This window comes from Vidua chalybeata, chromosome 8 (assembly GCF_026979565.1).
Source record: "Vidua chalybeata isolate OUT-0048 chromosome 8, bVidCha1 merged haplotype, whole genome shotgun sequence".
Taxonomy (NCBI): Eukaryota; Metazoa; Chordata; class Aves; order Passeriformes; family Viduidae; genus Vidua; species Vidua chalybeata.
In genome coordinates, this window is record NC_071537.1 from 34,533,723 (window position 1) to 34,552,107 (window position 18,385).

General features: G+C 40.1%; 2 protein-coding genes across 2 annotated transcripts in view; one reads left to right on the forward strand and one right to left on the reverse strand.

Annotated features, from left to right (window-relative positions):
• PBLD (phenazine biosynthesis like protein domain containing) overlaps positions 1–14,145 on the forward strand; it is a 45,440-nt gene extending 31,295 nt beyond the window's left edge. Inside the window, exon 9 of the mRNA XM_053948666.1 lies at positions 14,067–14,145. Coding sequence (XP_053804641.1) covers positions 14,067–14,083 — 17 coding nt within the window. The 3' untranslated portion in view covers positions 14,084–14,145. The remainder of the gene's footprint in view (positions 1–14,066) is intronic.
• Positions 8,416–18,385, reverse strand: part of MYPN (myopalladin) — a 42,861-nt gene continuing 32,891 nt past the window's right edge. The window contains exons 12-19 of the mRNA XM_053948655.1: positions 17,881–18,102; positions 17,280–17,429; positions 16,351–16,430; positions 15,729–15,855; positions 14,019–14,226; positions 13,125–13,290; positions 10,760–10,893; positions 8,416–8,781 (exon numbers count right to left, since the gene is read on the reverse strand). Of these exons, the coding sequence (XP_053804630.1) occupies positions 8,612–8,781; positions 10,760–10,893; positions 13,125–13,290; positions 14,019–14,226; positions 15,729–15,855; positions 16,351–16,430; positions 17,280–17,429; positions 17,881–18,102 (1,257 nt within the window). The 3' untranslated portion in view covers positions 8,416–8,611. The remainder of the gene's footprint in view (positions 8,782–10,759; positions 10,894–13,124; positions 13,291–14,018; positions 14,227–15,728; positions 15,856–16,350; positions 16,431–17,279; positions 17,430–17,880; positions 18,103–18,385) is intronic.

Consider the following 18,385-nt stretch of genomic DNA (forward strand, 5'->3'; position numbering starts at 1 on the left):
CCGTTCAGGGCAGAGTCCTGCCTCCCTGCGCGTCTGTCCCTCGCTGCTGTTCCGGCCCCGGCCGCTGTTCCAGGCTCCTGCGGTTCCTGCCCTGCGAACTGCATGGCTCCTGCCACGGAGGCTGGGCTCCAGGCTGGCTTAAGCACGCTGTGTCCTCCGAGCAAGTCTCTCCTTTAAACACTAGCATTCAGGAATGGGTTTTCTAATGTGTATTTAGCCTCTTTAAAGGTAACGAATAGTGTTAATTATTAAAATGTGGGCCTTCGCTTCGTGTGAATTACGTTAGATCTTTATCGGCAAGCAGAAAGTGCATTCAGCCTCAGCGATATGAAATTCAGACAGTAGAATTAATTGTTGTCCATCATGTAGTTAAGTTAATACTATGTGGATATTACTTACCATTAAGTGGCAGGTTTATGTATGTAATAACAATGAATGCAATTCTTAATTAACTGGTGTGCTCTCCAACCCTACTGTGTTAGCTGTAAACTTCAGGTAGACACTGTCTCACCTGCACTGCTAACAGCAGTGGGTTTTCCCTACTGAAACAGGAATTGGATGCAAATAAGTGATGTGATTATATGACACAGAAAGCTTGCCTAAAGCTGAGGTGCAAAGGGGAATACAGTAGAACAGGATAAATGCCAGAGTAGGGTGCAAGAACATGATTGATGCTTCTGCACTACTGGCATATGTTTGTTTTTGTTTTTTATTTTTTGTGGGACATGACATTGCAATAATTCAGGTGAAAGTACTTAACAGCCATTTCTCTTCCAATTTCGTTTCTTCTATGCAGCATTGTACTTTATTTTCTACTGCATATGATGATATAGTTAAAAAAATAATGGACTCATGTGCAGGGAATGATTAAATGGTAATAAACTCTCATAAAGAGGAACAAAGAAACACAAACCGTAAAATATCTGTGCTCATGTTACCAAAAGTTCTTAAGAATTGAAACTGAAGTCCTGCAAAGCACTTCAGTGCGGTATGTAGGTAGTGAGCACTTATAAATCAGGTCATGGTATCAATCTCTGCTTCTGATCAATATGGTTAAGGTTATAATGCCCTGTAATCCCTATTCTCTTAGATTTTGTTGTGCTAATGGGACATGGATATTTATTGATACCTTTATTTATAATTAGTAATATTGCTGCTGGGAAAATTGTGATTTTTATCTAATGCTGTACCGGTTTTGTTTCTTGGGAGAGTGCAGTGCTGAAGCTGGGATTTTCAGTTTACTGTAGTAGTGAAGGGAGCAGAGTAAATTCTGTGTAGTGCACAGACAGCTGTCTCTCTATTGATTATCTGTCAAAGCCTTTTGGGGAGTGAGTTGAGGTGATGGGAAAGTTTGATCATTAAAAATTCTGAATGCAGTTTGAAAAGCAGATAATGTCCAGGCTGGTTGGGACTTCTCAAACAAAACAACTATTCAGTAAATGATTGATTTCTTTTAATAGCTTTCCTTTCCAAATACTTCAGTGATATTTGTGAAACGTAAACGTGACAGTTTGACCTGGGTTTGATTATTGCTCCCAAGTATTTGTTCCCCACTGACTTTTTGGTGCTCGTCAGGTAATGGCTGTGAGCCACCTTCTGTACTGGACTTCGTTGGCGTGGGCAGTTCATGCCCCCTCCCCTTATATAATTATGGCTTCTATTAGGCCTCCAAATAAGCCAAAGCTTAGATGCTCAGAGCTTGGTGTGTTCTTAGAGGCTGAGTTTTGTCTGCCCGTAGATCTTTGTCCCACTGAACAGTGCAGTGCAAACCTGAAATACTTTTGTTTGTAGTATCAGTACTATATCTGGTCCATCTCTCCAGTTATCACTGTAATTGTAGAACCACGTTATTGTGGGAGCTTTGGGGATGACAAATGCTTGCTTCATTCAATATGTCTTGCATACTCTACAGATATGTGTTTCACTATTGCAACTCCGTGTGAAATTCTATGAACTGTTTGTGGGAAATTAACCTCCATTTTTCTGAAAGGACTTTCTGCAGGGTTTTCTATTTGAAGCTACGGGTACTGTGCTTTTATGATTCTTCTAATCATATCACCCTGTTTTGACATGCCTGGAGTTATTTTTGAGCTTGGAACTAGACTCGCATTTTTAACTGCAGTGACTTTGCAGTGGCTGAAAGCAGAATGAGGGTAGCACATTCCCAAAATGTATGTTAGTAATAAAAACTCAGTGCTTTCTTCCTCATCATCAGCATGTCTTTCAACTTCCATTCATTCCAAATTTTTAGGGATTTTGTATTCCATCTCACCGTTTATGAGGTATTGAGTGCACAGTCCATCTTATACTATACGTACACACAGGGCAAGTCTCAGTTCTTGACTGGAATTCTGAAATGGTGCTACAGTACCCATTCTTCAAAGTAAAAATGTCCCTGACATCAGCTGTACATTTGTAAAGTCAATGGCAGTGCAGCTTCCTCCTGTGGGGCAGCATGAGTATCAGTAGGTATTTCAATATTTAACTCACTCCTTCTGTATTGTTAAGTAAAATTTTCTGTGTAAAATCTTTGTGGAAGTCCCTCCTGTGATGGGATTCACTAGGAACAAATTTTAAAAAGTACTATTTCCAGGCCAAAGGAATTGATTTGCCAAAGGAAGCTTTTGCCTTAACACAGGTGCCTTTACTCTTGGGATTCCAGCTATTTGAGCTAAGCAATATGGATACGGTTCTTTGTAGTTAAGGAGTGAAATTGAACCAGATTTTAAAAATAATTCACAGAAGAGCTGCTTTTTCTCTAAATATGTTCAGCTCTTCTATTTCTATGAAATATCCAGGGGAAAAAACCAAGTGCACTGAGGATGAAGACATGTTTATTCGTGGAGAAGCAGTACAGTGTTTCCTCTACACAGATATCTTTAAAAAAAACATTCACCTGGTACTTGTGCTACTTCTTAAAAATTCTCTATATTTTAAACTTTAATTACATGTCAAGCAAACCTGGCTTCAAAACACCTAACCAACCCCATGTATAATATTTAAATGTCTCTTCTACTAAAGAGTACATTTTCATATTGTCTACTAATTTGTGGTTCAGTTTTCATTTGTACGGAAATTAGCATGCAAAAGATACCTTACAAAATTTGCTTGAAGTGTCTGCATATGTAACTCCAAGGAATAAGAAGTTCATTTATGACCGGCTTCCTGCAGCCTGGGGTGCATAGTAATATTTTTTTCTAACATCTCAGATTGTCTTCCATGTTTTTCCATTTCTTTTCAAAACTGTGTTTCCTGTCGCTAACAGACTGTGTGATCACAAAGGATGGTCAGTTTCTGAACAGAATTCCCACTGGCATAAATGGAGAACTCCAGTTAAATTCACACACATATGGCCCAAGATTCCTTTTGATTATGCAATAAATGGTTCCTTATAGTGGATTTGATGTGTAAAGGCATTAATAGAAGCAACTTTTGCTGCTCAGAGGAAATGAGATGTGAAGGAACCACTTCAGTTCATGGAGCTGTAGCGGAGATAAAATGGTTTTAAGAACATTTCCTTTGACCTGGCAGGCACAGAAGTACATGGAAATCAGGTGGGAATGGAGAAACATGGTTACATGAGAGTGCAAAAGTGGCAGGACTCATCCTTTTTTTCATCCTGTTCTCTTCTGTACCTGAGCTATGAGATCCAGCTTCCTTCAAGTGTTTGGTTTGCTTCTGCAGCTTATTTAAAACCCATTCCCTAATGTACTAATGGGCCCTTACACAAAAAAAGATGCTCAACTATTCATGTTGAAGGCGTGCATAGGGAAGGGGGAACTTCAGCGTGGTTTGTGTGTTTGAGTTGCCCTCATTCAGATTTTTCCTGTTCAAGTGCTGGATGCACAGCCAGGGGTTGCAGAGATCGGTGCCCTGTGGCTGAGTGCACCGAGAGCTGCAGCGGTGCTGCTCTGGAGCAAACAGCTATTCCAGGGCAGAGGGGGCAGGTGAGCCACGGACAGGCAGGCTCTGAATGCATTTTTGACACACGATGGAGTTCAGCTATGGCAGACTGTAGGTAGGAGTATATTTTAAAAGTGATGGGAACTGATACCAGGAATTGTTTAAAAAAGCAACAACTTTATTTCACAGCTACCTGCTAGAAGAATTGCTAGTATGTAACTTGACAATATTTATTATTTTCTTCTAAATAATGTAGTCTGATTTCATGAATCAGCTGTCACAGCAAAGTTCTGAGAAAACTTCTGGCATTGTTGCACATTTTCACAATTATTTGAACATGTGAAGGACACAGTCTTGTATGCAACTCTGAAGCATTTATTTAAGTTCAGGTGAGATGAAGGGAAATACATTACTGAACAGGCAGGTGGTGTTTTTTTTTTTTTTTCCTTTCATGTGCAGTTAAAATATACTATAAAGCTGATGTGAGCATTTTTCTTCCCAGTGAGAATGACTTTGGAACAAAAATTAAAAATATCAACTTTAATCAAGAAGAAATATTAACTAGGATGTTAAGGCTCAAAGTGAACATTTTTGTATTGGAAATAATAAGGCAATTTTCAATGAATCACTTCTCCAGTCGTAACAATATAAATATTTCATTAGGTTTTGTAAAGATGTTTTTCAGAAACGAGTGCTTTTAGACCTGGTAGCATTAAGAATACAGTTCTTAAATGAATCTGTATTCCAGATTTATTGGTTGAAGTACCTACAATTGCTGTAAACAATTGGGACTGGCAGTTGTTTACATATTGAGATGAAAACTGCAGACTTGGGTTTTCCTTTTTGCAGTGTGTGCTCTCATCTCCTCATGTTAGCAGATGTGAGGCATTCAGAGGGGTTGCTCCACCTTCCATGTGGAAGCAAGGAACCCAATCCAGTGGTTTTAAGGCAGGAGGTCCAATGATATCAATGCAGCCCCATATGCAATGCTGCTGTAGGCTGGGTTTGCATCAAACTGGACCAAACGTTTAAAGCAGAAAGTATACTTTTTGAAATAGAGAACTGCAACACAAAAGATGTCATTTCTGCTCTAGTGTGCAATATACCCTGCCTCTGACTGGTTGTATACAAAAGCAGGACTAGGAGGAAATGGGAAACTAAATAAACCTACAAGATTGTGAATCTGTGAACACTTGAGAGGTTACGAACATGGGTGTTTCTGTATCATACAGAATTATGCTCCACATGGTGGTGATTTCATGGATTTTGGAAGTTAATAACTAACAGTGACTTCAGTGGGAAGTCTAACATGAAGTTTTGTTGCTGCAGTAGCCTGCCCTGAAGAAGAGAATGAAAAGCTGTGTTAGTGTGAAGTAAAACTGGTTATGCAGTGAAGAGAGCAGTGAGCAGCCAGCTTGTTCAGGAGGGAGCAGAGTGGCTCTAGCACATCCTGACATGGTGTGGCAACACAGGACTGCCCTGCTCTCCTTCCCTTCCACAGGCTTTTTTCCCTTGTCTTTTCCACCACTAAACAACACAAACGTAATTTTGGTGTCGTTTTCTTGCAAGTTCTTCCTTGTGATGAGCACATCAATAGCACCTGTTAAACAGCATTGGCATCCATTCCCACAGGCTGTCTTTGCAGGCTCTCTGCGTGGGCTCAGCACACGCAGAGGAGAGATGTCCTCCAGCAGTTGAGGAACAAATTGTAACAACTACAGGCCATGTGGGATCAGAGTGTTTGTGTTTATCTGAGCTACTGAAAGGAATTGAAATTGCTGACGTCTGCATTTTTTAGGGAAATGTGAAGGGTTTTGATCTTTTTGCTAGGAAATACTGTTCAGGAGAGACTATTACAGTTCAGCTAACACATTTTTGGTGGTCTACCTTCTGTAGCCTGACTCTCACTGACATTTCTGGGGCCCCTTCTTGAATGACTAAGAATTAATCCTTCTTACACAGATCTTTGGGAAAAGTCTTTCAGCTTCTTGTCCTCCCACTTCCAAAAAACGGAATGGACGTTTTAAGAAACATTGTACCACCTAATGGTCAGCATGTCAGCTCAGGTTATAATGATGTGAGTTTGGGGACACTCCAGCTCTGGTATTGCAGAGAAAAGGTGAAGAGAGGTGGTTTGCATGTTTGCACTGTGCACTTTGTCTCTTTAATTTGCATCGAGTTTTTGGGTGTCATGTCTGATGCTGTAAAATGTGAAAACCACTGCTGCTGTCAGTAATACTGGTCAGTATGATTCCAGTACTGGAAAGCAGGTACTTGCCAGTGGGGAGTACTTGCATTCCTTTCTTCTACACTCTCTGAAGAGCTCTTGTAGCTGGGCTTGCCTAATGGGTTAGATTCCAGCAGAAAGGAAAAGTTTGTGCTTGCTTGAATTCTTAGTTTCTACTCAGCTGACAGGTAACTTAATCCAGGTAGGATATCTAGACAGGCAGTTTAAAATAAAATAATTTAGGAAGCAAAGAGTGTTTTAGGTCTGAAAAAAGCTCATGGTCATCTGGTCCAACCCCTCACTCCCAGCCAGGAAAAGGGGCCATGGGGGACTTCCAAGCAGGCAATCTCTTGACTAAGCTTGTGCTTAGGGATAAAGCCTGATGGCCAGTATACAACCTGGAATACTTGAGTTCAAAACCTACTCTCTTTGTGAAATGATGGGAAGACCAGGGCTGTAGATGTGAGTTTGATCTTTTGTGTCTTCATTTCCTACCTTTCCATTTAAGCAAGCAAAATCCAATAACTTTTCTTGGATTATTTTTCCAAGAGTAATAACTAATATGGGAAACTTGAAATTTTGGGTGTAATTTTGGAATCCCTAAGTCATGCTAAAAACCAAGTGAAGGTAATAGGAGCAGTAGATTCTCTATCCTGGAAGATCAGACCCACATTATGTCTTAAGTTCTGCCTCTCATTATGGAAATTACTTAACTCAATGCATGACTTTCAATAGCCATGCGTTTTATTTTGTTTGCCAGGGAAGAGGTACAATGTGGACAACATCTGCTTTCCCTTGGAAACACCTGTACCTTGTTTTAACTCTTAGGATAAGACTGTTTTAGCTTTCTGGTCTGTCTGGTCTGGGTTGAATTGCCTGAGATTCCTAACAAAAGTATGAGAGTTATAATGATGGTTTTGTTTTATGGTGTTCACTCAGGTGGGAAGCAAAACAAGACAAGAAATTCACTTCCTCTAAATCCTGAGGGAATCAACAGTTAGGAACAACAGAAGCTCTATTTGTGGGAAGCTCAGTGAAAGACATTATCTTTCTCAGTCTCTGGCTAAATCCAATATTCTTTTGCTCTTAACATAACTCTTCATTGTTTTCTTTGCATATGGAGTTTTTTGAAGCTGAAATTTGAAATTTGAAGAATCCCCAAACATAGTCTAAAATGACTCTCTGTGACTTTGATCATGACTTTGTTGCATTCTGCAGCCATGTTGAAAGCAGTAAGTGCTTGAAACCAATGTCTAGAGAGAGGGTTAGCAGTAATTTAAAGATGCAGGAAAACATATTAAACATTCACAGATTCTAACAGCTGGGGGTATTAATATAATTGTATAGATGCCAAATATATTTAAGTCAATCATTAAGTGTTGTCACTTAACACCTTCCATTGAGCTTTCAATAATTTGCCTTATTTATTACTACTGTTGGGTTTTTTTAGCTTTTTTTGCATATAACTATTGCTTAACTTCTTAACTTTTGTATATTAACAGAATTTTCTGTCTTCCTATTAGCCGCCACCCTTGTGATCGTTTCCTAAATGATGGCGAAAATATACCAGGTCATAATTCCTTTCCATTTGGCTATAAAATGAGCTATTGAAAACTAGGAAAATGAGTCTGATATTTAAAAGCCATGAAGTGACAAGTTTGGTATCATCCATGTTAAAGTCAGAGGATCACTAACATGGGAAAGAAAAAGTATGAAGCACATCTGGTAAATAGTTTCAGTTATGGGCTCAAGAGAACATGCTTCAGACAAGAGGAATTTCCATTTCCTATGCACCTTATGCACATGCCCTGTACCTTATTTTATGAACCCTTACACCAAGAATACACAGTTCATAGAGTACACACACACACACAGATATAAATATTTAGGGTATACAGCTGTACCTACATGAAATGCTATATTTACCTAGTCTGGAGTTCAAAAATTCTAGAATAGGCTGGCATAATAATCATATATATAAAAATGAGTTACATCTTTTTGATTTAACTTGTGCTTTTTGGTTATTTGGCATGTTTTTTAAAATTACATTCAAAGTCTTGTTGTTTACCCTCATTCAGGATTGGTGTTACTGTAATGTCAGTGTTTTCACTGGCAGTATTCCAGCTAATCATCATCAATCCTTACCATGGCAGCTACAGTGCAGTAGCTCTAATTCAAGAAGTAAAAGTGGTATTGGCTTTCAGGTGCTGAAAACTATGTTTACTATGTAATTCTTAGCAAACTACACAGTACTGAATTTATTGCACAACACTCCATACCACAATTATCCTGCATTAAAATCATATGCAAAAGTCTTGTACGATATATTACTTGCAGCATTTGCAGCAGCAGAACACTTAATTACAAACAAGTTGCTTGTAAACCTTGAGCCTTGTGAGTTGTACCTCTTTTGTTTTTATTATTTAGTTTTTCACAGTTCTAAGTATCTCCGCAGGTGCAACTGGAGCAAGTGTTTGTTTTTCAAAGTTCTTCACTCTCCACCAACTTTTGGGTTGGGGATGAAAACAGCACAGGGCTCTCAGGAGCTGGAAAGGCAGAGAAGATGTCGAGTCCTTGGCTGCTGAGGTTCGTGTAGCGGCTGCCCCCGGGGCGGAGCTTCAGTGCTTGTGGAATTTGACGGTGCCACTGAGCTGCAGCAACAGAAACACAATGGGCTCTATAAACCTCTCGTTTGGGTCACAGACAAACGGTGGAAATCAATTCACACACCCGGAAAGTTGCTTTCAATATCCTTGAAGAGAGCACAGCATTGGTCTTTCTGGGTTAGGGTCTGTTCTTTCAAATATTATCATTGGCAATGTTTGTATGTTCAGCAATTCTGTGGAAGTCTACAGGTAAGATTTCATCCCTGTTCAATTCAATGACAGTGTTTGCATGGATTTCACAAAGTCCCAAATGTAATGATTGAATCTTTGGAGCCTTCTCCAAAGCTCTTGCAATCAAAACTAAAAACATACATAGCATGAACAGAGATGAACATAGTGGCCAGGGCTCTGATTTTGTACTGTTTCAGCCTCTGGATGGCTTCTCTTCAAATAAGTGATTACAATCTTTATAGCCACAGTAGTTAAAACTACTAACGTGTTTTCTAGATATTTTTCTTTTAAATACTGAAAGGAATGTAATCCAAAGACACATATTCAGTAATTTAAAAGTACCATTCCGTATGTTGCCATATGAACAAATACTGCTCAAATTTTGTAAAAATATTGTATTGCATAATATCTAGTAGTTGTTATCCCTAAGACACTTCAGACAAGGGAAAATTGTACTATCTTTGCCAATGTTTATCCATATGGCTCTGCACCCAAATTAGAGAGACATATCTGTCAGCAGTTAAAATGAAAGGGTATGAAAATGGAAGTCAAGCTCAGGCTCCAATGCTCTGAGGGAACTTAGTGTGGGAGACAACAATCTACATGTTAAGCATTGATAGGAAATGTCTTTCTGTGCTGAATTTTGACCCTATCTGGAAGTATTTAAAAAAGAGCTTCCTTTTTTCTTGCAGTGCCCAATTTGTTTCTACTTGAATTCATTATTTGCTCATTATTATTTTTCTTTGCATGCAGAATTGCAAATATCAGACCACACCTTCAGTCCCTCGATTCCACCCATTCAAAATAGCATAAAGAAAAATTACTTCTGTCACTCACTTTGGGGTGTGAGTTGCATATCTTAGAAAATGTGGTTGGAATTGGGAAACATTTCTTGATTTCTGTATTTTTCCTGTTTGTGTCTTGAATCCTTCATTTGAAAATGTATGTCTTTCAACATTTAGATACCTCAGGAATTTAAAAATTTTGTTTCACCTTTCTTAAATCAGCCTCCCCCTAGTCCTCTCTTGAGCCTTCCATTACTCTTGCCCATATCACCACAAGGTGGCAGGAGGCTGACAGAGATGCACTGGTGACTTACTTCTGATAATTAGGCAGGGTTTAAAAACCAAAATGGAAATATGAATTTGGAAACAAGGGCTCTTTGTTTTTTTTCTTTTAAGGGTCTGGTTCTAATCCAACCAGTTTGTGGAATGTATACATATAGATATAATCCAGCTTGTGGAACGTGCTTTCTGTTTTAATATGCTGCTTAAGTGATCAAAATACTCTGCTTTTTCTATTCCATCTTGCAGAGATAACAGTTAAATGGTGTGCTGTAGTTCTTGAGGTGGGCTGGGGCCTTCTGAGTCCTAGGCAAATGTACTGGATGTCAAGTAGCCCCTATCAGTTAGGCTTGGTTTGCACCCCTATGCTCTGTGGAAAGGGCTCCACGTTCTTGTGTGCAGTTCACTGCTCTGTCAGGTCAGGGCTGTAGCACAGACTTGTTAGGGGCAGCAGAGTTAAGGTTCAACGTGAAAATGTATGCTTATGTGTCTAGGGATTCTGGGAGGTGGAAAATGGGTGTAGGGAATATTGTGCAGAACTTTGGCGTTTTGTCCTTACTCTCCCTCCTGCCGGTGCAGCAGGGCTGGTTTGGCCATTTAGCTGTATCATTTTATCTCTTCTGGGGCCTTATGAAGCTGTGGCCGTGCTGTGACACTGATTTCTAACCCGTGTGAAACCCAGACTAAGAACCAGTGGGGCCCTCTTTTCTTTCCCAGCCAATACCTACCATATATGTCAAGTCGAGCAGTGCAGGAGACAATGCCAGCTTCGTTCTTTGCAGACAAGGTGTACCAGCCAGCATCTGCTTTCTTGGCAGGCTGGATCAGGAGGCAGACATATCCTGTTGTATCTTGATGCATGCTGGAAAACAAGTGTTTGGGAATTACTATTTCTCAAGAGCACATCAGCTTTCAGATTTTAAAATATGTATGTTAAATATGAAACAGATGCGATGTCATCTTTACTCACAAAGAGGGAGCAGTCTATAGTCAATAGATTTGCTTTCAGTATGGCCTCAAACCATGATCAGGAAATCTCAGATCTGTTCTGGCTCCTCTCAGTTGTGCACAGACTGTGGGAGCTGAGTTGTTACTCTGTATTTGTTAATATTAGCATTATTTATTGAATACTAATGAGCTAAACCTGTGCAGCAAAGCTGCTGCACAATCATACTGTATTTTTCCCAGTTCAGAAGCTGGAACAAGAACATAAAATACCAAGAGCACTTGTACAAAGTTGTGATATTTTTACAACAGCAACCAGAGCCAGTCAGAAATTTTCTTGGGGCACCCTTTTCCATGAGAAAATGACCAAGTGGGAAAATCAGAAAGATTTGTTTAGCCAACACTCTGAAAGAAACCTGCTTCGTTGTTCCCTCCACTTCCTTTGCTCTCTAGTGATCTAAGCCTTTGTGGCTGCAATTTCCAGGAAAAGCTTTTCAGCAAGATATAACAGAACTGAGACTCCTCTGCTCTCTGGGCTGAGCCTGGTCCTTTCTATCAACCCAAGTGTTTCTCTCATTATAAAGGAAGAGGTGTGAGATGAGCACTTCAGAACACTTGAAGTTCCAGGATGTTGTGAAATTTGAGATTTTGTTTCCCTATGAACTGGAATGAAACCATGGGCTTGCAGGACAAGAGGACATTTTGTGCTTTCACCCTTTGTTCCCTGCATTACACAATTTGCCTTATGCTGGGGGTGCAGTAGTATAGGAGCTGGTGTGTGTCCTTGTTGTGGTACAAAAACCTCTCTTGGCTTCAGGCAGGAAGGCAGCAGTGAGGCAAGATAGGGACAGGCAGGGACGATGCTGCCCGTGGGTCTGTGCAGAGCCACTGGGAGCCTTTGGGGTTTCTGGTCTCAGCTGGCTGAAATAGCAGAGCTGTCACAACCCTCATGCTTGCTCCTGGCACTGTGGGGTGTGGGAGGTTTCCATTCCTCTGCTGAGCTGAAGCAAAAATTTGTTTTCCAACCTTTTGTGAAACAATTGGAAATGTGGCATTTTAGGAGAGTTGTTAATTTTCCAGTAACTACAATGTGTATATGTGTATAACCACAATCCCTATGGAATGGGAACATCTATATGGTGTAATCCATGAATTTGCTAATGGCAGACTCAATTCCCTCCTCCAGATTATTATTATCTATAGAAATATTAGATAATAATGGGTCCAAACCATATAGACTGGGTCCAGACCATATAGACTATAGGCTGTTGAAGGTCAGGGTTAGGTGGGGTTTTTGGAGAGGGGCAGCAGTCTCCGGGTGGGGACAGGGTGACCACTAAAAGAGTTTTCTAAGAATGCTTTTCCTTGTGCTTGGTGTCCATCCCTAACAGTGCTGCTGCAGAGCCAGCTTTCTGTACTGATGGCCTGCAGCTGTGTGTGTGTGTGTGTGTGTGAAGGGTGGTACTTCTTGAAGCTCATCTCAAAGATCCAGTGACTGCATCAAGTTGTTACTTGGAACCAAGTGAAATAAAATACTAAAAATCACATATGTGCTGAAGTAGAAATCTTAAAAAAAAAAAAAGAAAGCACTTCATTTATCATTAATTACAGCCAGGCACATTATTTAATCAGATTTTCTTTTGCAAAAATTAAAAAATAGTGATGCATTACTGCAAGAGCTGAACCTGAACTTTGTTGTATTTTGTAAGCATGGATCAAAGTCTTTACCTTTGTTTGTGACCAACACTGCTAAGTTTCTCTATCCGACATGATAAATTCTCTATTATCCTATGCTCTGGGGCACTGAAACCGTTCTGAGTTTGAATTCATACCTAGTTGGAACTAAACTGGGAAAAATAGCTTAGAATAAGGTGCTGAAATGCACTAAAATGCCATATCAGGGTATGTTTGATAAGGAGATCCATGCACTCTGTCAGGCCTGTGGCCCACAGGCCCTGTCCCCACTCTCTGAGGCAGGGGTGCATCGTGCCTTTGTTCTGAGCCAAGGAAACTGCCATTGAGCACCCCACAGGGAAGCAAGATCTCTACAGCTTTCTGTGGGTGAAAGAAACCTCATCACAGAGGTTTTCGTGGAAGCAGTCAGTCCAGCCACAAGAGACTTGAGGCACGGGTGTCACGGTGCAGTACCTCATCCTCTCTCTGTTTGATGGGATGGTCTCATTGTCCTTCTTCCAGTAAAATACGGGGGGTGGCATTCCCACAACTCTGCACTCCAATCTGACGGGGTAGCCTTCTGGAACACCACAGTTCTGAAGCTTCTCCAGAAACATGGGGGCTCTTTTGACTTCCTTTGCTGGAAAAAGAATTATTCAACAACAGATATTTTATTCTTTGTTTCTCATTGGATAGTATGGGAGAACACGATAAAAATTATTCTTGTGATACCAAAATAGGTTGTGAATTTTTAGTGGGATGTTGGAAGGGAAGTGAAATGCCATGACATAGCCTCTGTAAGGGAACATAAAGTAAATAATAGGCAGAACTGAAGTTCATAAAAGAATATATGTATGTTTAATGGGTCTAAACATACTACCATTGCAGAAAATTAATGCCAGATCTATAAATTTCCATGTCTCACATACTTTAGGGCTTTATTAAAGAGCAGTATTCAGATTTAATTTTTATATTTAAAACCATTTTTAAACCAATAAAATCTGGGCTGAAATTTGGGATACCTCAAGATATGTATTATGAATTCAAACCCTAAGGATTTGCTGGGGAGAAAGTTAAGAATGTCATTTTGCCCAGACAAGAGAGGATGGGTGATAATGAGGCAGAATTCTTATGGCACTCTCTTAGTAAGGAGAGCACTCATCTGAGAACCAGGTACATTTCCCTCTATCAGCTGAGGAGGGAATTATATATATAAAAATTACATATCTGTATCTGTAGCTGTTGGATTTTTCTGCTCTCAGGACATTATTTATCTATAATTGTCTGTAGGGAAACAAAGTAAAGTAAGTTTGAAGAAATGCATACAGATAACTTAATCACTGAGATTAGTTTTTCAGTGCTTCTTACCTACAACAGTGAGCTCCAGACTAAATGAATTTTGTCCTGTTTTGTTAGTGGCAAGGCAAGTGTAAGTTCCAGCATCGCTTTGGGAGAGAGGATCGATGAGCAGAGAGTGCACTCCAGTCTCTCTGACCAGCATCTTGTGTCTGCCATCCGGGAGCACAGGTTTGCCGTTCAGGAGCCACGTCAGCTCTGGAGTTGGTAACCCGCTCACCTAAGAGACAGGGAAACAGCTCCAGACAAGTGTCCAACTGCCAGGGAGAGGTTAGGAGATTCAGAGCTAGGCCTTTTTATGAATGCCAGCTGAATCATGTCAAAATCCAGCCCAGAAAGATTAAAAAAAAATAAAAAATTCTCAGTTTTTGTTTCTCTGCTGACTTGCTTCCAAAAGCGAGAAACCCAGAAAACAAACAAGTAAAAAAGATTTAAACATACATGAACTATCCACATTTTTCTTAGTCAGAAAGGAAGAAACTTAGTTTGAAATATGAAATTAAAATATGAGATTCACAAAAGACTCTTAATAATCTGCTAGTTTTCCTTTTTTTGGTGCTGAATAGAAATCAAATTCCTTGATGTAAAATACTACAGAGTTTAACAGAGATGAAGAAAGCTCCATACAAATTACTTTGTATTTAGTAAAATGTGATAAATGATGATGTAACACTTCATAGCTGTTAAATTTGCATGCTTTAGAACACTACAAATTAAGTATTTTTTGAAAGATTAGGCTGTTTTGTAGTATTAAAAACCTTTTCAATAGGGAGCACTATTTACTCATCTCTAAAATACTGCTTTCCAAACAACATTTTACAAAGCAGAGAAAGAGGGAAGTGGAACTTGTCTGAGTGAGGACTGCTGTCTCCCAGGTCTGTGCAATGCCAGACATGCTTTAAGGCTTCACAAGCTCTGCCAGGATAGCAGAGCTAGGAAAAACCAAATTCTTTGGCATGCTCCTTGTAAACTTTACATCATAAATTAAGTAGTAATGAGTCTTGCTCATCTTCAGGACATTAACTTGTGCCTCAGAGCTTCTACCTTCTTCAGGGTAGAGGTCAGTGTCAGCACTGCCACCTTTGCTGCACTGCAGGGACTTAGAGGGGTTCCAGAAGAGGTTGGAGCAGAGGATGCTCCCAAAGGTGTTCAGTAACAGGATGTTCACTCCCTGTCCTCTGACAACTCTTTCATGCCAGGATTTCAATCAGTAAATGGGGATGTTTCTACCTCTATGCATGCTGGGGAAACATGAAATGAACTGGGCTCAGTTCCCTCTTTTCAGGGAGTATTAATCTTCAGTAATTCAGTCCAATACAATGGGAGCATTTGTTTGAACACAAAGCAACGTGCTGCATCCTCTCTTTCTCACGGTTTTGTGCTATTCTGGATTATGTTCAAGAATCTGGTAATGGCAGAAGAGCTTCTGGAGTTCATACTGGTAAAGGACACAGTGAACATATCTAATAATTTGAACAACCTTGAAAGTGAGCCTTCTGTTTCTGGGTTGTGTTTTCTGTGTTCTTCATCCCATAGAATATTTGTTCAAAAGAAATCCCTGGAATCAGCTCAGAGACAATGACATTAAGAAATAGCTTTTAAAACGAAATATTGAAACTTGAATGGAAAATGTTCATGCATGCAGTAAGGAACATGAAAACACATAGCACTACATGTACAGGGGTAGGGAAAGTGAGAGTGAACAGAGGAAGCAGTTCATACCTTACAATCCAACCTACAGAGTCGCCCTTCATGTGCCACCATGTCACCTGGAGCCTGTAGGAAGTATGGCCTGAAAAAGCGTTCTTGAACTGCCTCTTTGTCTCCTTCGGGCACCCGGGGGCGTGTTCTGCAACACAAAAATCACACGTGTGTGTTTGGAAGTCATTTGTTTTTTACTAATGCTTAAAAAAAAAAAAAGGAAGAAATTGAGGAAAAGGATGAAGAGATAGCTTAGTTGCATAAAAGGGCAGAAAGAAATGGACTGATTGTAATTTAATTCTTGCATATTTTCCCTTTAGAAAGATTATCAAGTTAACTATGTCATGTAGTATCCTTAGATTCCCAAGCCAGCCTTTGCTTCTTTTTGCTTTTTTTGGCTGAATTCCATTTTCCTAATGCATCCCTTGCCTTTAGCTCCACTACAACAAGTAAATGAAATTGTACTTAAACTTCCCTGTATTTGAGGATGACCTTCAAAAACATAGAAGTGACCTGTTGGGATGGAACTGCTGCTGTTATTTCCATTTTATGACTGAGAACTGAAGTTCAATGAATGCAGTGGTTATTTTGGATGCCTTCAGTAAAAAGCATAAAGAAGGTCTGCAGGACTTTTTTCTTTCACCTGTGAGGCTGAGTTGTGGATATTCGTCCCCGAAAAGGGACACTCTGAACCATCAGGTGTCCTGAACAACTGATCCTCCCCTGCAATTCACAATGGAAACAGAATTAATAGTTGGTTAATGCCTTATTTCATTTTAAAGTATAAATATTGAACCCTTACAGTGCATTAGGATTTATTTTCATAAAGTAGCTGAACTGTAGTGAGAATACCACTTCCCCAAAGCAAATGCTTTTAGCTTGCAGTTGAGGCAGGGGTTTCTCAAACTCTTCCAGGCTGTGGCAATGCATTTAGCAGTGGTGCCTGTCCCTGCTTATTTATTCATGCCACAGGTACTGTCTGCTACTACCTTTGTACTGGCCTGCTTTAAAATGCAGACATACAGAACCTAAAAATAAAAATATTTTTTAAAAAGAGAAACATTAAAACTGGAAAAAGTTGCCTGATGAATATACTTCTAAATAAACAGCTAAGCTAGAACATGGGGTCAAGGAGAGTGGTGTAAGGGAGTGAGCCTATTTGGAGATCCACATCTTTGCATCCTGGATAAAGAATATAATTGTGTTTGGTAACAGTTCCAAATTTAATGTAACTATTTGTTTGTTCCTGCTCTCTTCTTTCTGCCTGAAACATCATGTCTGTCTTGTCAGCACATCTCAAAAGGCACCTATCAGCAACGGAGAGTGGAAAGGAGTTAGGGCAGGAACTACTAATATGAAAAATTGTCCTTAGTGCTTTTGACTGTCTGTGTAACAGGGGAGTACTTTCATCAGTCATCTTTACATGGTTTCCTCTCCTATGCTCTAAAGCACCTGACTTGTGATATAGTCACCACTTGATGTCAAAGCATGTGGCCTAACTTGTGTTCCTATTAACGTATATTAGAAAAAGATGAAACAAGCATTTTTGTAAAAGAAAACAAAACACCTTACTTGTGGGTTTGCAGCCATAATCGTATAGTTGCCATCATCATCATTAGTAGCAGCTTCAATATGTAAAGAACATGTTCCATCTTCTTCTCTGTTCATTTTGAAATGTGTGTTTTTCTTTGAAATCTGCTTGCCATCCTTGAACCAGTAGACCTGTAGGGATCAGACACGCCCCCATGACTTAACAGTAACTAGAAAAATAACCTAAGTTGAGCGATAGCTAATTAAATTTTAGAATATAAAAAACTTTGCAGATCAGTTATAATGTGAAGCAGCATGATTCCAGGTTGAGTTCAGGAAGCTGCATGTCATAGCTGGGCCTGTCAGGTTCTCTTTCCTCGGCTCTAGGCACGTTGCTGGTTAGATCAGTTCTCATCTTTCTGGGAAGTTCTGGGGTTTGTGCTGTTCTGTGTCTCCTCGAGTCAGGTGGTTGGACCTCAAGGCCTGATGCATGCTCAGGAGCAGATACTGTTATTTTAGAAAGGTGGGGGAAATGATTCATTTGGGAGCTCTCTCCACAGAGCCATGTGCCTAGGAGGGATGAACAGAAACTAGTGGGGAGTTGGGTTCTGTTCCTTCAGCAGTTACAGTGAGAATGACGTACCTTGGGAACGGGTATTCCGACTATTTTGCAGGTGAATGTAATAGGGAATCCTTCCATTACCCGAAAATGCTTGAGTCTCTTATCAAAGATGGGAGCTATGTATTTGCCTGTGGGGATTTCCTCGTGTTGGACTTCGTCGTCTGATTCATCCACCGGCGTCCGCTCCAGGCGGAATTCGATTTCGTTCATCAGCCTCTGCTCAAAGCTGGAGATGCGGTATTCCTGCGGGGCAGAGAGGCTCAGCTCGGAGCAAAACAGCAAAACAGTGGCCTGGGCTGTTTGCAGCCATTGGCACTTTCAGACTAATTCTACAAGTGTCAAGAAAAAGGCCTAAGTAAACCTAGGACATCCTGAAACTGTCTGAATTTGGTTTGCGGGCATAGATACTGCATCGTGAGTCTGCACAGTGTAATGACACTGAGTTTTTACACAGGCAGCAAAAGAAATCAAACAAATCAACAAATCAAACAAATCAAATCCCCTAAGTCCCTGTCAAAAAAAATTA